Source organism: Argentina silus, assembly GCF_951799395.1.
Source record: "Argentina silus genome assembly, chromosome: 4".
Taxonomy (NCBI): domain Eukaryota; kingdom Metazoa; phylum Chordata; class Actinopteri; order Argentiniformes; family Argentinidae; genus Argentina; species Argentina silus.
In genome coordinates, this window is record NC_139658.1 from 12,281,584 (window position 1) to 12,295,806 (window position 14,223).

Here is a 14,223-nt window from a genome sequence, read left to right on the forward strand (position 1 = left end):
TCAAAAGGTGGTGATGCCTGCTGTGGCATTGGGTTGAAAACATGTTTGAATCTAACTTTATCTCACTCACCAATTACACACCTGTCAACAAAAACAGCATGGAGTCCTTGTGTGTGGGGTCAAGGTCCATGGAATTCATGGGATTTGTATTTTCACAGTTTACACAAATATGAATAGCTTTTTAGACTCCAAAAAACTTGTCTTTGATTTCGTCTATGCCTCTGAGATAGCCCCACTTGATTAACACAAAGCAATCTGGTATCCACTGACCACATCTGGACTGAGGCACTTTGAGATGGAGAGCCTTGGCTTGCTTAGATTCTGAGATATATAGATATAGATTCTGATATAGATTCTGAGACATATAACATACAATACCATTGTGAGGTGAGGAAAATCCCACTGCTGTTACTTTCACCGAGAAGCTTTAAGATGTAGACCTGTGTAGATGGAATAAGGAACTGAGGGGGCTTGCCCCATTGCGGGTTCCCGCTTTAGCGCAGAGTAGCAGCGCACAGACCGTTATTCCAAATACGCATGATGAACAATAGATCAAACACGTTTCCAACGTTCCCCATTTGAGGTGTATTGTCCCAAACAGTTTCCTAATACCATTTATCCACATAGGTCTACAAATAAGATCCGATGCTCACTTACCTAGATGAATTACTGTTGAAAAGGTCCACAGAATAACCGAAAAAACTTGCTTTAGGTCCAGTATAGACGACCCTGTTTTCCACGTCCAAGTTAAACGTTGCACACAGCTGGACAAAAACCACTGTCAGTACAACGATTGAGGTGCAATGAATGGGATTTTGTGATGATAGAATTGTTGAAAGTTCTGAAAGTCGCCGTCCGGTGCCCATCTCTTTTGTGCGTCTTTTCTTTCATTGAATAGGTGAAACGCAATATTCAACCTGCTTTGAGAAGTAAAACAAATCATCCAGCTGTCCGATATGTTTGGTAAGCCATATTTGTCCCACCATAGAAATTACTTTTTGTGGAAACAAGAGGATTTCGTTACTCGCTTCTGCCTCTTACACTCGTTTTAGACTAGTGAGGAGGAGGAGAGGGAGAATTGCAAACTTATTTTGGGGTGGAGCTTTATTAAAATATGCGGTGTGGGACGGTGCATTTCCAAAACTGTTATAGTAACTGCCTAAAATTATTCTTTCATCATCACAGGAACGAAGCCGCTGAGAGAGAGAGAGAGACAGAGAGAGAGAGAATGAGCATGTGTGTTTGTTTGTGTGTTGTAAATTGTGTAAAATTGTAATAATGTAACACAAATTGTTTCCCTGAATCATTAATAATGCATAATCAGTAGTCTCATATAATAGCTTCACTTAGACCTCTTGTAGGCAAGTTTAAATTTATTTGTAAGTTTGTTATCCATTCAGTTATTCTTGATAAGTGACTTCATTAAAGGGATAGGTCACCTAAATTACAAAATTACATAGTTGTTTCCTTATCTTGAAAGCAGTCAGACAAAGACAGATGCAATCCCTGCTTTGGCTCTGTTTACCAGGCCATTGACACCAACCACCAATGTAAACACTCTCTTTATCTTTAGATTTAGCATGTTTTAAATCATGTCATTCCATTCTGAAAACACTGAGAACTGTGTCTGACAATATTGGGAAAATGTAAACAAGCATAAATAAATGTGCGGATATGTGAAGATATGTTTTTATAAATCCACAATGTTTTGAGTCACACGTCTTGTTGCATGAGAGCTCTATATGGCTCTATATATCTATGAGAGCTCTGTATGGCTCTATATATCTATGAGAGCTCTGTATGGCTTGCCTTAAACATTGACTTGTAAAATCTACACACTTCAAGAAAGTAGTTCCCTGATGCTCTCTGTTGAGTTTTAGCCTCTTCAAACAAAAAGGTGTCAGTGCTTCTTGCTAGCAGAAGCAGCCATTCACCATATCCTGTTTGGATTTTGATTACTGTCGTTCCCTACAACATACAGTTTGTCCATATGAAAAATGAGCAGTGGGCCTACAGTGTAAGAGTGGGATTGGTTAGAGAGATGTGTCATCTTGGTGGCTCTTTCTACTTTACTAATGTGGTCTTCTGTATGAATGGATATCTCACCAAAATTGTAAAATCCCTGCCAGCCTTTTTTTTTGTGAAATTGGTATTTTTGTGTTTTATCAAGTACTGTAGGAAACAGATGGCGAGACGGATGAGATGGTAGTATACATAGCAGTGAAAGTAGCAGACTTGGGGATCGAATCCCAGCTTCCAGTTTACACAGTTTAGTCCTTGGTTGCCAGTGCTAACCACAAGACCAAACTCTGACACAGAATCCCTTATATCTATGTTACTTTAATTCAGCATGAAATCCAAACCCCCTTTGACTTCATATGGAACCTGTTATTCTACAAGAGGTGCTAATCGTACTGGACCAGAGTCTAGGCCCCTTACTAATAAAGATCCATCAAACCGACAATCTTCGCTCAGAGGAAGTGATGTCAATATCCATTGGGCTCACTTGCTCAATGTGTACTGTGTGTTATCCACTTCACTTTCAAAGATGAGAAACAGGGCAGAGAGAAAACAAGTGTGACCTTTGTAGTTTTGGCTCAGGTCTGTGGAAAAAGAGCATGTTTCAGGACATAGCTAAGTTACCAGTATCATGCTGAAACAGCGAAAGCTCAAATAAATACTGCGCTACTCGCGTGTGTTGGGTAATTCGAACAGTCTGAGGGTAAATGTTGAAAACACCTATTCCAGCTTTTTCTGTAATTATTCTGCAATTATTTAGCAATGTAAGTACTCATTAAGTGCAAGAGGTTTCATTTTCCTCTGGTTAACTTTAGGCAAAGCAAAGCATGATTTAGAGCAACTAAAAGTACCTAGTTTATAGCTATTTTCAGGACCAGAAATAAACATGCACAAACACACACACACACACACACACACACCCACCCACACACACACGCACACACACACACACACACACACATGCACACACACACACATTGAAGGAAGGCTTTGAGACACAAATGGTTCAATATCATCCTGACAGGTTCATGACACGCACGCACACACAGGCCCTGTCTGTATAAGCAACGTGATAAGAGACATGACACACACAAGGCTGTCTGCATGGTGTCTTGTGAGTATTGAAAGATGGAGGATAGAGTGATTCTCTCTCCAAACACACACGCACACACGCACGCACGCACGCACGCACACACACACACACACACACACACACACACTGCCCACACAGAAAGCCACAGGATTACCACTACTAAAACAACAACATGGCAAATGTGGGACCTCCAGTTTTGAGGTCTGTTGGCTGAAGTCACTGTCTAAGTATTCACACATCCTGACATGACAGGATGCTTGGAGGAGGGGGAAATTACTTTTGCCAACCATGTTTTCTTGTTAGCAATCTGCAGTAATAATTAGTATTTCTATCATCTCCTAATTACTTTTGAAAGAGACTAAACTCATCAACCCCACTCATCAGTTCATAGAGTAAATACTACATACTGTATCTACCATGTTATAGAATTATGCCTTATGCTGTATTACAGGGAGAACCTCTTAATCTGACATAGATGTACACAGCAACATTGGCTTTATTTCTCAAAACTAGGTGGAGAATGAGTAGACCTATTTGTCATTTTCCCTCCATTTGACATTCCTGGATGTGTTGGTCACCAAACATATAATTTGTCTTCATAGGTTTTCCATTATTGCCCATACATGCAAAGATAGCTGAAGGCTCTAACTTCTCAACACATTTTTGTATTTTTGTTTTCTATTGCTAATCTCTGTTCACTGTGTCACCTTTTACTGCCTTGTTTAATAAGCACCTTCACCGCCTTTACCAGGTGGGAGCACCTTCACCGCCTTTACCAGGTGGGATGGTACAATATGAGGCAGAGTCTCTCAAAAGGACAATCGGCCTACCTACTATAAATTTCAGGAATGTTACACCCCAAAATAAAACTGTCAGATGACCTCAAAGGTAGCAAAATGAGTCCATGTCCCATGCCATTGGTTGTGTAGATCCAGCTATATGCCTAAACCCCAAATGAATAGAAAAGAAGACAGGAAGACAGCGGAAGGATCCTGTGACAGTCGGAAGACAGCGCTCTTTAGTACAGTGGTTGCAGTTACAGTTACAGTTCAGAAGTGTGTGCGTGAGTGGTAGTGGTGTAAACATCTGCATAAACATGACTACAGCAGGTTTGATTAGATCCAGCTCTTCAAGGGAACATCTCATCTGGATTACCTTGGGCATGCAACCCAAGACGAGGAATGTCGGCGGTGGTTGAAACTCCAGAAGTCTCTCAGGGACTGTATAAAAGTTATCTATCATCTGCCCTGTCAACACAACGCAACTTCTTAATGGGTCTAAACACTAATACAACACACTCATGCCTGTAAAACATCCACACACCCACTCCCAAGAGGGTTGGGGTAAAACTCACACAACAAACAAGCAAAACAGAGAGAGAGTAATAGGAAGGGAAACAGGGAGAGAAGACCCCTCATTGAGAAAAGACAAGGAACAATGCATTGTTTTAGTATCGGAATGGAGCCCAGAATGTCTGCCCTTCTAATGAGAATATCACCTTTCCCTCTTAACCTCTCAGTTTGGAAGAGTGCTATAAATAACAGAGTTCTGGGTTGAGCTTATGGACCCTGCAAGTACGTGTATGTGTGTATTCCCTGTGGTCAATTGAAAAATAGCCATGTCGAAAGTGTCTGCCACTATGGGGCTTGGGAAAAGGAAAGGACTATATTTATGACAATTGTATTCACCTGTGACCTGTAAAGTGTAAAGTAAAAGCAGTTGTTAATTTAGTGGTTGGTACAGACACATGAATTAGGTTGTTGTATGATTTTGCTGGCACCGGTGATACCATCTGTTGCAATACCTCCCCTCCCTCTAAAAAATCAACTCACCATCTGCCATAGCTCAGTGGAGTGCCCTGCCACTCGTGCCACTGCCCCAACCCACTGCCCTAATAAAAAACACTAAAAGCCACCCTGTGAAACATATGATTCCGTACTTTCCATTATAATATCATAAAAAGTGGGGACAATTATGTAAGCAGATGGAAAACCTGTGCAATGGAGAAACTGTGGACAGAGCAGATTTTGGTGAAACAAATGTTGATTACTTGTACACCTTGAAAGAGGAAATGTTGCCTATATATAGAGAAATAGATTTCCTCATTATATCATAACTCAAATAATTTCTTAAACACGGAAAGGAATTGACAAGGAAATTGATCAACTAATACTGCTGTTCTCAGCACGCACTCTGGTGTGCACTATGCGCCTTGAAGGACTTCCTGTGGTCCTTAGGAGCTCATTTATGGGCAGTAGCTGCAATTCCACTGGGACAGTAGTATTAGGCCAGTGGGGAAGAGACTGAATTCGCATGAAGCTGACATGTTTCTCTCCTCCCAAGTGAAGGAAATCCCCCAAAATTCCAACTGTCAAAATACTACGTCACCTATCATTGCCTCTGAATAAGCTTAGCATGTCACTAAATACCATTGGTTCCAACTAAACAAAAAACAAACACCTGGGAGCTGCTGTAACAGGGAAACAGCTTATTTCCACAGCTGTATTGTGCAATACAAGCCACATTCTCCTTCCAGGAAAGCTGAGGCAAACATGATTCCAATTTCAATTCTGAAATTGCTCAAGGCCCCTGTCATTGTGGTGACTTCATTTGAGTGTGTTTTCAGCCTGTACACTATAGAATGAGGAATATTACACCAATAGGGATGTGGTTTTATGTCCTTGTGTGGAAGAGGAGGCCCCAGGCACTTTTTCACTTATTTTTTAAGTACAACCCTCTCAGCTGAGGGGCCTTGTTTGGCCCTTTGGTTGCAGTATTTCTGGGAAATGCTGTTTTGTATATTCAAATTTAAATAAACTGGTCTTTGTATGTGTTGTAAAATCATCAGTTATTAAATCATGTTGATTGTAAGTTGCTTTGGATAAAAGCGTCTGCTAAATGACTTAATGTTTAAAAAAAAAAAAAAAGTTAAATGAAAGAGGCGCATTGGATCCATCATAGTGTTAGTGACCAGGGATTTACCATCATTCAAGACAAAACATTTTGGGAAAAAGAGCCAGAAATGTAGCTGACAAGTTCATGGCCCAATATGTAAGATCACTATTGCCACCTTGTGGTTTAAAGTGTGAGGTGTAGAGGCTAAACCTCCACTCCAGAGGATGTAGGCTGAGGGAAGGTAAAGCACCATGTTTTTTGTTTGTTTTACGGCCCCGAGCAACTCCTTTAGATCTGACAGGATTTTAACAGTATAACTAAGCAATATGGTCAATGCTCCATCTTGCCCTCTGATAAGCTAGGCCAAAGCTTCACCATATCAACTTCACCTTCCTTCTGTCAGATCGACAGGTTAGCGAACAGGGGCTAAGAGACGATTTAGAATTCTGAACTAGTCTCCCAGACAACCTGCAGATGAGCCGGTCTGTAAGCTCAACAAACAAAATACTTCTGGTTCATTCACTTCAAGACACTTTGACTCCTCTCTCACTAACAACTTTATTAACAATAAATCTTTTCATAGCGTCAACATAAAAAAAGTATTCTCTTTGTTTCACAGTATTTTGTCACAAAACTTTGAACAAGACAAACAAGACCAGATGCTGCAAATCACACAAACAGCACTTGTTATCAGTTTAGAACATTCTTCTGAAATCTCTTTCTCTCTGTCCATTTTTTTTAAAAGACTCATCACTGTATGCCAAAAACAAGTTGCGACATTGAAGCATGTGAGTAAGTCACCACATGGGGGTTGTGTTCCCCTCTTTTTCTTTTGCAGTCTCCACACCCACACTATCTGGGTTCATTGCCAATGTGTGTACTGCTGACGGGAAGACGGGAAAACAGAAGAGGCCATTGGCTTCAATCTGACTCAACTGGCTGGATCAGTTTTTCCATGAAGAATCCAGAGTGATCCGCTAGATCCCCATGCTGGTTCCAGCTCTCCTCTCTCACCCCATTCAACATGCCTTCTTGCTGTAATCGGAAAGGAATACAAATTACCATGCTATGACCATTCAACAAAAGATAATTCATTTGGGCAAACTACTGTCTCTTCAAGTTGTGTGTCAATAACTACTATTCAATCAAAGAACAAAGAAGTTACTTACAGTGGGCCAACTTGTATACTGCACAGTGGAGACAGAGACTAGTAAACAGATGTTGCACTGATATACATATGAAAACAAATGCAAACCTTGTCCACAGTTTCGGCGAGCACAAGAATCACGTCTCCCTTCTCAAACTGCAGCAATCCATCTTCCGATGCATGACTCTCTACCGCCACCGCCTGATATCAACAGCACAATCACAACAGAATTCCATTAGAGTAGAAATACTGATTCCAAGTGTTGAATATAAGTGTTAAAAGGTATTGGTGCTCTATTCAACTTCCCTCACACATACTGAAGACAATATTCCGATACCTTTCTCATTGGTTGTATCGAAGAACAGATTAATAACCTAACTGTATCTCTCTGTATCCTTGTTAACTGATTAATCACTGATCTATTAAATCATAACTGCATTTCTGCAGACACTGCTGTCCAAAGGGGTTCAAGTTAACCAGCCTGATATCAACCTAATCTGCATCACCTTGTACAGGAAACCAGGTGGATTCTGGGAGGCTGAGGCATTTCCTGTGGTAGTTTTGTTCGGGGAAGTCCCCTCTCCCTCCCCCACCACTATGCTAGACTCCACAGGAGAGAAGGAGAGACGTGGGGCAGGTACAGGTAGAGGCTTGGTTTCAGCATTCCGTGGTGGAACAGGTGTGCTCTCCTCTTCAGTGTGTGGGATGTGGCTGTCTGTAGACCCCAGAGGAGCCTCCTGGTTGGCAGCCTCATCACCCCCAGTCACCTCTGACTTTTCAGTTTGCACTTCTACGGTGGAGGAGTCCTCTGATTGGCTGGAGCCATGCTCCTCCTGTGTTACGCTCTCTGTGAGATTCAGACCCTCCGCTGTGGCGTCGCTCCGGTCACTGTTGACGCTGTCGCACACAGACTGTCTTTTAGGCGTGTTGGGGCCGTTGGAGCTCAGCTCGTCCGAGTCGGATGTTTCGGAGGTGACAGTGGGCACGTCCATGCCCTCGCCCGCCAGGGTGGGCTCCTCTGAGATGCTTTGGGTGTTCTCTCCAAGGCTGGGGGTGTGTGCCTCTTTGCCATTCTGGGCAGACGAGTGGAGGGATGCGTGGTCTGCAGGGAAGGCTGTGTTGCAAGGAATGGGTGCAGAGATGACTAGGGATTTCCTCTTCTTTGATTTGGTACTGCCATAGAGGGGAGAAGAGAGTGAATTCATGTGGCATTTGTTGTTGGCGGCTTCTACACTTGATGGGAGCATAATCATATCAAAGGGAGTACATCTTGATTCCTTTACGTTTAAAGCTAGGCTCCATACCATTTGGCTAATTCCAGCATCTATAATGTCTCTTGAATGAAAATATTTCTGTACATAAGAAGGGTAGCACTGCCTTTTACCTTAGAGTTAGATAGATAAATGCTATGATCATATCAAAGCATAAGCCATTTTTACCAGTGCACTTCATAAAACTGGTTTATCAATCTTCTCAGATCTAGTGATTTATGACAGGCTTGTACCAAAGACTAAATTAGCATGTCATACCATTAGCATCATCATGTGTCAAGATTAAATCTTTTGTTGTGCTCAACTGCCTGGACAACTATGAGAAATGTATATTTTCGATAGAAATGCAGTGAACCTACGTATTGAGGCCCTTGATGATAAAAGCTTTTCCTGAATGTTGAGTCTCCAACTTCTTCATCACATTGTAAAGCTCATGGTTCAGCTGAAATTAGACATGTTTATTGTATTATTCAATATCAGCTCAATGTTGTTGATGGTCCCTGCAAGTTGAAGAATTAGCTTTAGTCAGTTACCATATTAGGAACATACACTGAACACTTTATTAGGAACACTATACTAATTACTGGGTAGGGCCTCCCTTTGCTCTCAAAACAGCCTCAATTCTTCATGGCATTGATTCCACAAGATGTTGGAAACATTCCTTTGAGATTCTGGTCCATGATGACATGAGTGTATCACACAATTCCTGCAGATTTTTCAGGTGCACTTTCAAGCTGTGAATCTCCTGTTCTACCACATCCCAAGGGTGTTCTATTGGATTCAGATCCGGTGACTGGGAAGGCTACTGAAGAACACTGAACTCATTGTCATGTTCATGAAACCAATTTGAGACGACTTTTGCTTTGTGACGAGGTGCATTATCATGCTGGAAGTAGCAATTAGAAGATGGGTAAATTGTGGCCATGAAGGGATGCACATGGTCAGCAACAATACTCAAATAGGCTGTGGCATTCAAGCGATGATTGATTGGTATTAACAGGCCCAAAGTGTGCCAAGAAAACATTCCCCACACCATTACACCACCTCCACCATGAGAAGGTGTACAGGTGTTCCTAATAAAGTGCTTTGTGAGTGTACATTCTTCATATAAGTATAGTGATATGATTAACACAATCATTGTATTCATCTGGATTCCTGTTAAGTTGGTCTCAAACTGTAGGAGAGACGGCCTTACCACGCTCATTTCTTTATAGAAGACGTCCCTCAGGTTTGAAATGTTTTGGAAAACAGTCACGTAGCATCCAATTCGGCTATGGGTATTAGAGGGAAAATTATTTGTTAGTTTTGTGTTACTACTAGAGCCACTTTATTTTTGCAGATAGAAATGTGTTGAACTGAATGTATGTTAGGGATTTGAATGTTCGTTATTACTGAATGGGCCCCTGCGAACACAGTGGTCACCCGGGAATGATCATAGAGATGATAGTAAGAAGACTTCACCTTTGGTGGAGAACAGGAAGCTCCTCCCTCAACTCTTTGTTGATTTCCTCAAAGACACTTTGCGCTTTATTGAACTCCTCCTCTGCCTGGTTAGAGCAAAAAGCAGATGACATTCTTTCAGTTCCTTTCCTAACCATAACCCAAAAATTGCAGAGGTAAGACTGAATACGCATTTTAAATGCACCTTGGTGATTTTGGCTTCGTCTTTTTTCTTAGCGTTCTGTAGCGCCTCCAAGTGGTGGCGAGAGGAATCGTAGTCCACCAGCTTCCTACCACGTTTGGCCATGCGTTCCTGAAAGAAGAGAACACAAAACCCATTGGCAGAGACAGACTACAATTACAGCTACATGATTATTGTTTGTAAGACCAACCCCCATCGAAGGGCACACAACACTTTTGTCTTTGTAAAACCTCTGTTTATAGTGAGATAGGATTTTGACATGTGATCAACTCGTATTGCACCACAAAACTGTATAATTGACTATTGTAGTAGTAGTATTAGAAGCCTACCTTGACTTCCAGAAACTGGCTTGTGTAATTCTCCATGGTGCGGACTATCTGATCTGTTAGTTTCTCTTCAAAGTCATTCCACAGCAAGTCTTCACTCTGCAGTAGCGGGAAGAAAGTGTCACTTTATTGCAATAATAATCCTAATCATCCAGTATTTTAACAATGTGACAATGCCTCAGTTAGAACAGACATGAAATGTACTGTTGGCTGACTTGTCTACACCATCACACTGATCTGTGTGAAGACTCCAGCTCTGGCCCACCTGCATAATGACAGACAGGTCCTCTCCTCCTTGCCACTCGGGTTCATACACATCTCTCAAGGTCTGGGACAATCGCTTGGACGTCTCGTGCATCGCTGTGGGACGGGAGGACGAAGGGAAAATGTTAACATGAGCAAAACCACCGAACGAACCACCTTTGATGACTCTGTAAAGCTAAAGTTTATGTTTTTTTGAAATGCTAAGTAAGCATTTCTCACTGTATGTTTTGTATAACACAGCTCCCTGCACAAAAAACAATAGTTAGGTTTGTGGTCTTGCAAAGTGGACACACAGCTGGCATGGATACAGTAAATCAGCATTTAGATAAAGATGTTTTGGTTTTGTGGCATCTAGGGCACATTTGGTTACGCCTACACTAAAAGGTCACAATAACACTCACTTCCTGAGAGGTGGAATCATACTGCACTGCTGCACTAAAACAGAGACTATACGAATACAAATGTTTTTTGTTAATCCATTCTTATGCTTGATCAAATAAATAATACTTATTTCATTGCTGTGTCTGCCCTTTTGATGGTATGGGCAGTTCCTTTATCCTTATAAAGCATCACAGACAGCATTGCGAAACACAGTGATCTAAGAATAGATATAATTCACTTCTCTCTTCACTTTCTCTCCTGCCACTCGAAGGGATTTGAAAGTACAGTCAGTACTATGAAAAAGACACACAGGTCAGTGCCCTAAGTTGAACACAACTGTAACCACAATCAAAAAAAGGTTGAAAGAAGAACATAGTAGCCTAATGATTTTTGATCTTCTGGTCAAAATAATACAGAATATCTAAAAATCTGTTTCAAATGTGGAAGTTTGGCTTTTACCTTTTATCACTGCCCCAACACTACAACTTAGTACAGAGTGCATAATTTGGTTTCCTTCAATTAAGCTACCGGTAATGTCAGTCATGTGATAACACTAATCAAATCTATGACCTTGCTCTTTTTCTTGTGTGCAACCTCTTCTATGGAGTGAGATATACTGTACAGATCATACCTTTCACTGCATTGAAGTATGCTTTGACATCCTTGGATAGCCTGCCCCCATCAGTCTGTGGGTAGAAGAAAAGAGAGAAGACTCTGAGCAGGTTGCATTAGTCAAAGGCTATTTTATTTGTTCACCTTTAAAAGAAGATGTAACTCCAAATGCAATGTGAGAGAAGCAGAGGAACTTTAGAATACAAGGTGTATGATAACCTTTAAATGTGATAGTTAAAGTAAATAGTGTTTCATGCAGTAGTACTTTACACTACACCAGTCAAGATTTGGTGAAGCAGCAATGTGAGGGAGAACAGCTTGTTTTAGGGTGGAGCTCCTTCCTGTGACATTTCATACATTTGAATCTTCTGTGCTGTATACACAAAACCTTAAATTGGCCACTTCTGGGAGAAGATAAAGAGGTTACGGCCAGGGAATCAATTTGAATTACCGGTATGTTCTAAATAACTTAAAAGATAACGTTTTTTTTCTCCAACCCATGTTGTTTCAGAGTTGGAATTCCTTGTTTTGGACCAAAACACTAAAGGGATGATATACTGAACTAAGCCTATGTTTGAGGGAAATAAGGAAGTATGCACATACGATAAGACAAATCGCTCTCCTTGTTAGACTTTGTACCATGTCAAAGCTACACTGAGAGCATGGTATGGTTGACCTTGACATGGGGACAGTAAACAAAAATAAAAAAAGGTCAGCAGACTAAACAATGTTTGTTTTTTCTAAGTGTTATTCAAATAAGTGTCTAGGGCTAGAGCTCTTTAGCTATCTAACCGTACATTAGTCACATTAAAATAAAAATCAAAGAACGTAAAACACAAAAAGCAAATAAGAGAAGACCAGGTAGACATTTGGATCAAGCAAGTTACAAAGGTTTCAGTCACGTGACTAAGACCGAGTCTATTTCTTTCTATGAGAATGATCAGATGTAAGCAAGCGTCAATATGAGTCCTATTGGGTGTGTTTTCTTTTATTCAATCTATCTGACCATTCTGAAAACAGAGCACTCTGGTTGGAGCATCAGAGCGGACCGAATATTCATTTACGGATGACCTTATCCGTTGAGTGTACAGATGATGCAAAGGTCAGTTAGAAAAATTCCAGGCTTCTTATTGGTACCTGCTGTTTAATGAGATTCTGGGAGCACTGCTCAAACTGTTCATCCTTGGTTTCCATTGTTTTCCCCAGCTTCTGCATGACCTATGAGAGGACAACAACACAGATGACCTACTGTTTCAGTGAGGGACTTCCAGCGATCAACATTAACAACTGAAAATATAAAAGGCCATTTCATGGAAATTGATATGATGAAAACATGATTCCAAATTATGAAAGTGTGGTGAAGTAGTGCCTCCTCCCATTTATTGAGAATAAATTTAGCACAACTAATCAGATGAAGTAGTTTAGGTTAGAGACTGAAATCTGTTGCAGACATATGAAACCACATTGCTGGTCTTGCTTAGGCTGACAGCAGTTAAGTGAAACTTGCAGAGAGCACCGAGCCAAACGAGGGAACCACAAAGCCACTGACTGCGAGCAGAAAGAGAGAGGAAGTGAATTCAGGGGCAGGAAGTGGCAGCTTTTGTGTCCACACACAGCTGCACACTCAACATCAACAAAATGGCATTAACAGACTAGTCCGGAAAGTCCATGGAAATTCTTTGCCTACATAGTCTAATTTGTGCTCTGACAAATGTTCAACCTATATCCTACATTCTGTAGGATTCTTGAAACAGTTTACTTTTATCTCTCTTCGAACCCTTACCCAAGGATAATGCAAATTATTTACTTGTCAGTCCTGTTGACAGCAATCAAGCAAAGTCTCTTCTGTATGAAAACTATGCCTCTGCCTGAAGAACTGTATTGCAACTGACAGCGTATTCACCATAAGAGATACTGTATCAATGACGCTCACACGCCATAGCTATGTGAAAGTGTTACTCTTGATTAAATAGGACACAGGCACACAGATATACTTCATCTGTTTCATATGTTTTAAGGAGAAAGGGCAGGACAGTAGTAGCCAAGTCACTAATTCCCTGATAGTTATATAGAGGCGGTAAGCTGATAAATAGGCTAGTCAGACCACAAAGTGGTGACAGTGCCTTGTGACACAATTAGGTCAATATGACAATATAGAGGTGATTCGCTATAAAACAACCAAACCAGTTGCTTACCTTCTCCTGAGCTCGATTCAATGACTTTTGTACCCTTTTGGCGAGAAATCCAGCCCCAGCCCCAATGTTTGGCCCTGTCTTGTTCTCTGCCATCGTGTCTTCTTTCTTCAACTGACTATGGCTCTTCTCTGCTTCCTCTTGCAAAACTGCTGCTTATATCTTCCCTGAATGCTTAGGAGAGGAGGGGGAGCAAAGCCAACAGTGAAAGCCTGTTGTGGCATGCTGACTGACATGCTGACTCACACACACTCACACACTCACACTCACACACACACACACTTATGCCTGCCCCAGGAATTCATTGTGCTCAGAATGAACATTCCCTAGCTACTTGTTCAAACGCATTATAGTGTGGTATATAGCTAATTGTCTGGTACA

The 14,223-nt window shown here is 41.2% G+C and overlaps 2 protein-coding genes across 2 annotated transcripts in view; both read right to left on the reverse strand.

The window, feature by feature from the left end:
- The window catches only part of LOC310803771 (integrin alpha-5-like), a 29,734-nt gene extending 28,706 nt beyond the window's left edge, over positions 1 to 1,028 (reverse strand). The window contains exon 1 of the mRNA XM_083668653.1: positions 658 to 1,028. Within this exon, the coding sequence (XP_083524779.1) occupies positions 658 to 866 (209 nt within the window). The 5' untranslated portion in view covers positions 867 to 1,028. The remainder of the gene's footprint in view (positions 1 to 657) is intronic.
- Positions 1,029 to 6,546: 5,518 nt separating this feature from the next.
- bin2b (bridging integrator 2b) lies at positions 6,547 to 14,047 on the reverse strand. The gene is made up of 12 exons (XM_083667443.1): positions 13,846 to 14,047; positions 12,788 to 12,868; positions 11,670 to 11,724; positions 10,659 to 10,753; positions 10,397 to 10,492; positions 10,071 to 10,178; positions 9,887 to 9,972; positions 9,621 to 9,696; positions 8,785 to 8,867; positions 7,661 to 8,327; positions 7,263 to 7,355; positions 6,547 to 7,042 (listed from the first exon to the last, which is right to left on the reverse strand). The coding sequence occupies exons 1-12, from the start codon at positions 13,936 to 13,938 to the stop codon at positions 6,929 to 6,931; spliced, it is 1,647 nt and encodes a 548-aa protein (XP_083523569.1). The 5' UTR covers positions 13,939 to 14,047; the 3' UTR covers positions 6,547 to 6,928.
- Positions 14,048 to 14,223: the final 176 nt, after the last annotated feature.

Coding starts and splice junctions, on each gene's coding strand:
- bin2b (XM_083667443.1), bottom strand. CDS start 13,938: ATGGCAGAGAACAAGACAGGGCCAAACATTGGGGCTGGGGCTGGATTT. Junction 9,973..10,070: donor ACGAAGCCAAAATCACCAAG/GTGCATTTAAAA, acceptor TGCTCTAACCAG/GCAGAGGAGGAGTTCAATAA. Junction 8,868..9,620: donor TCTATAAAGAAATGAGCGTG/GTAAGGCCGTCT, acceptor GTCTAATTTCAG/CTGAACCATGAGCTTTACAA.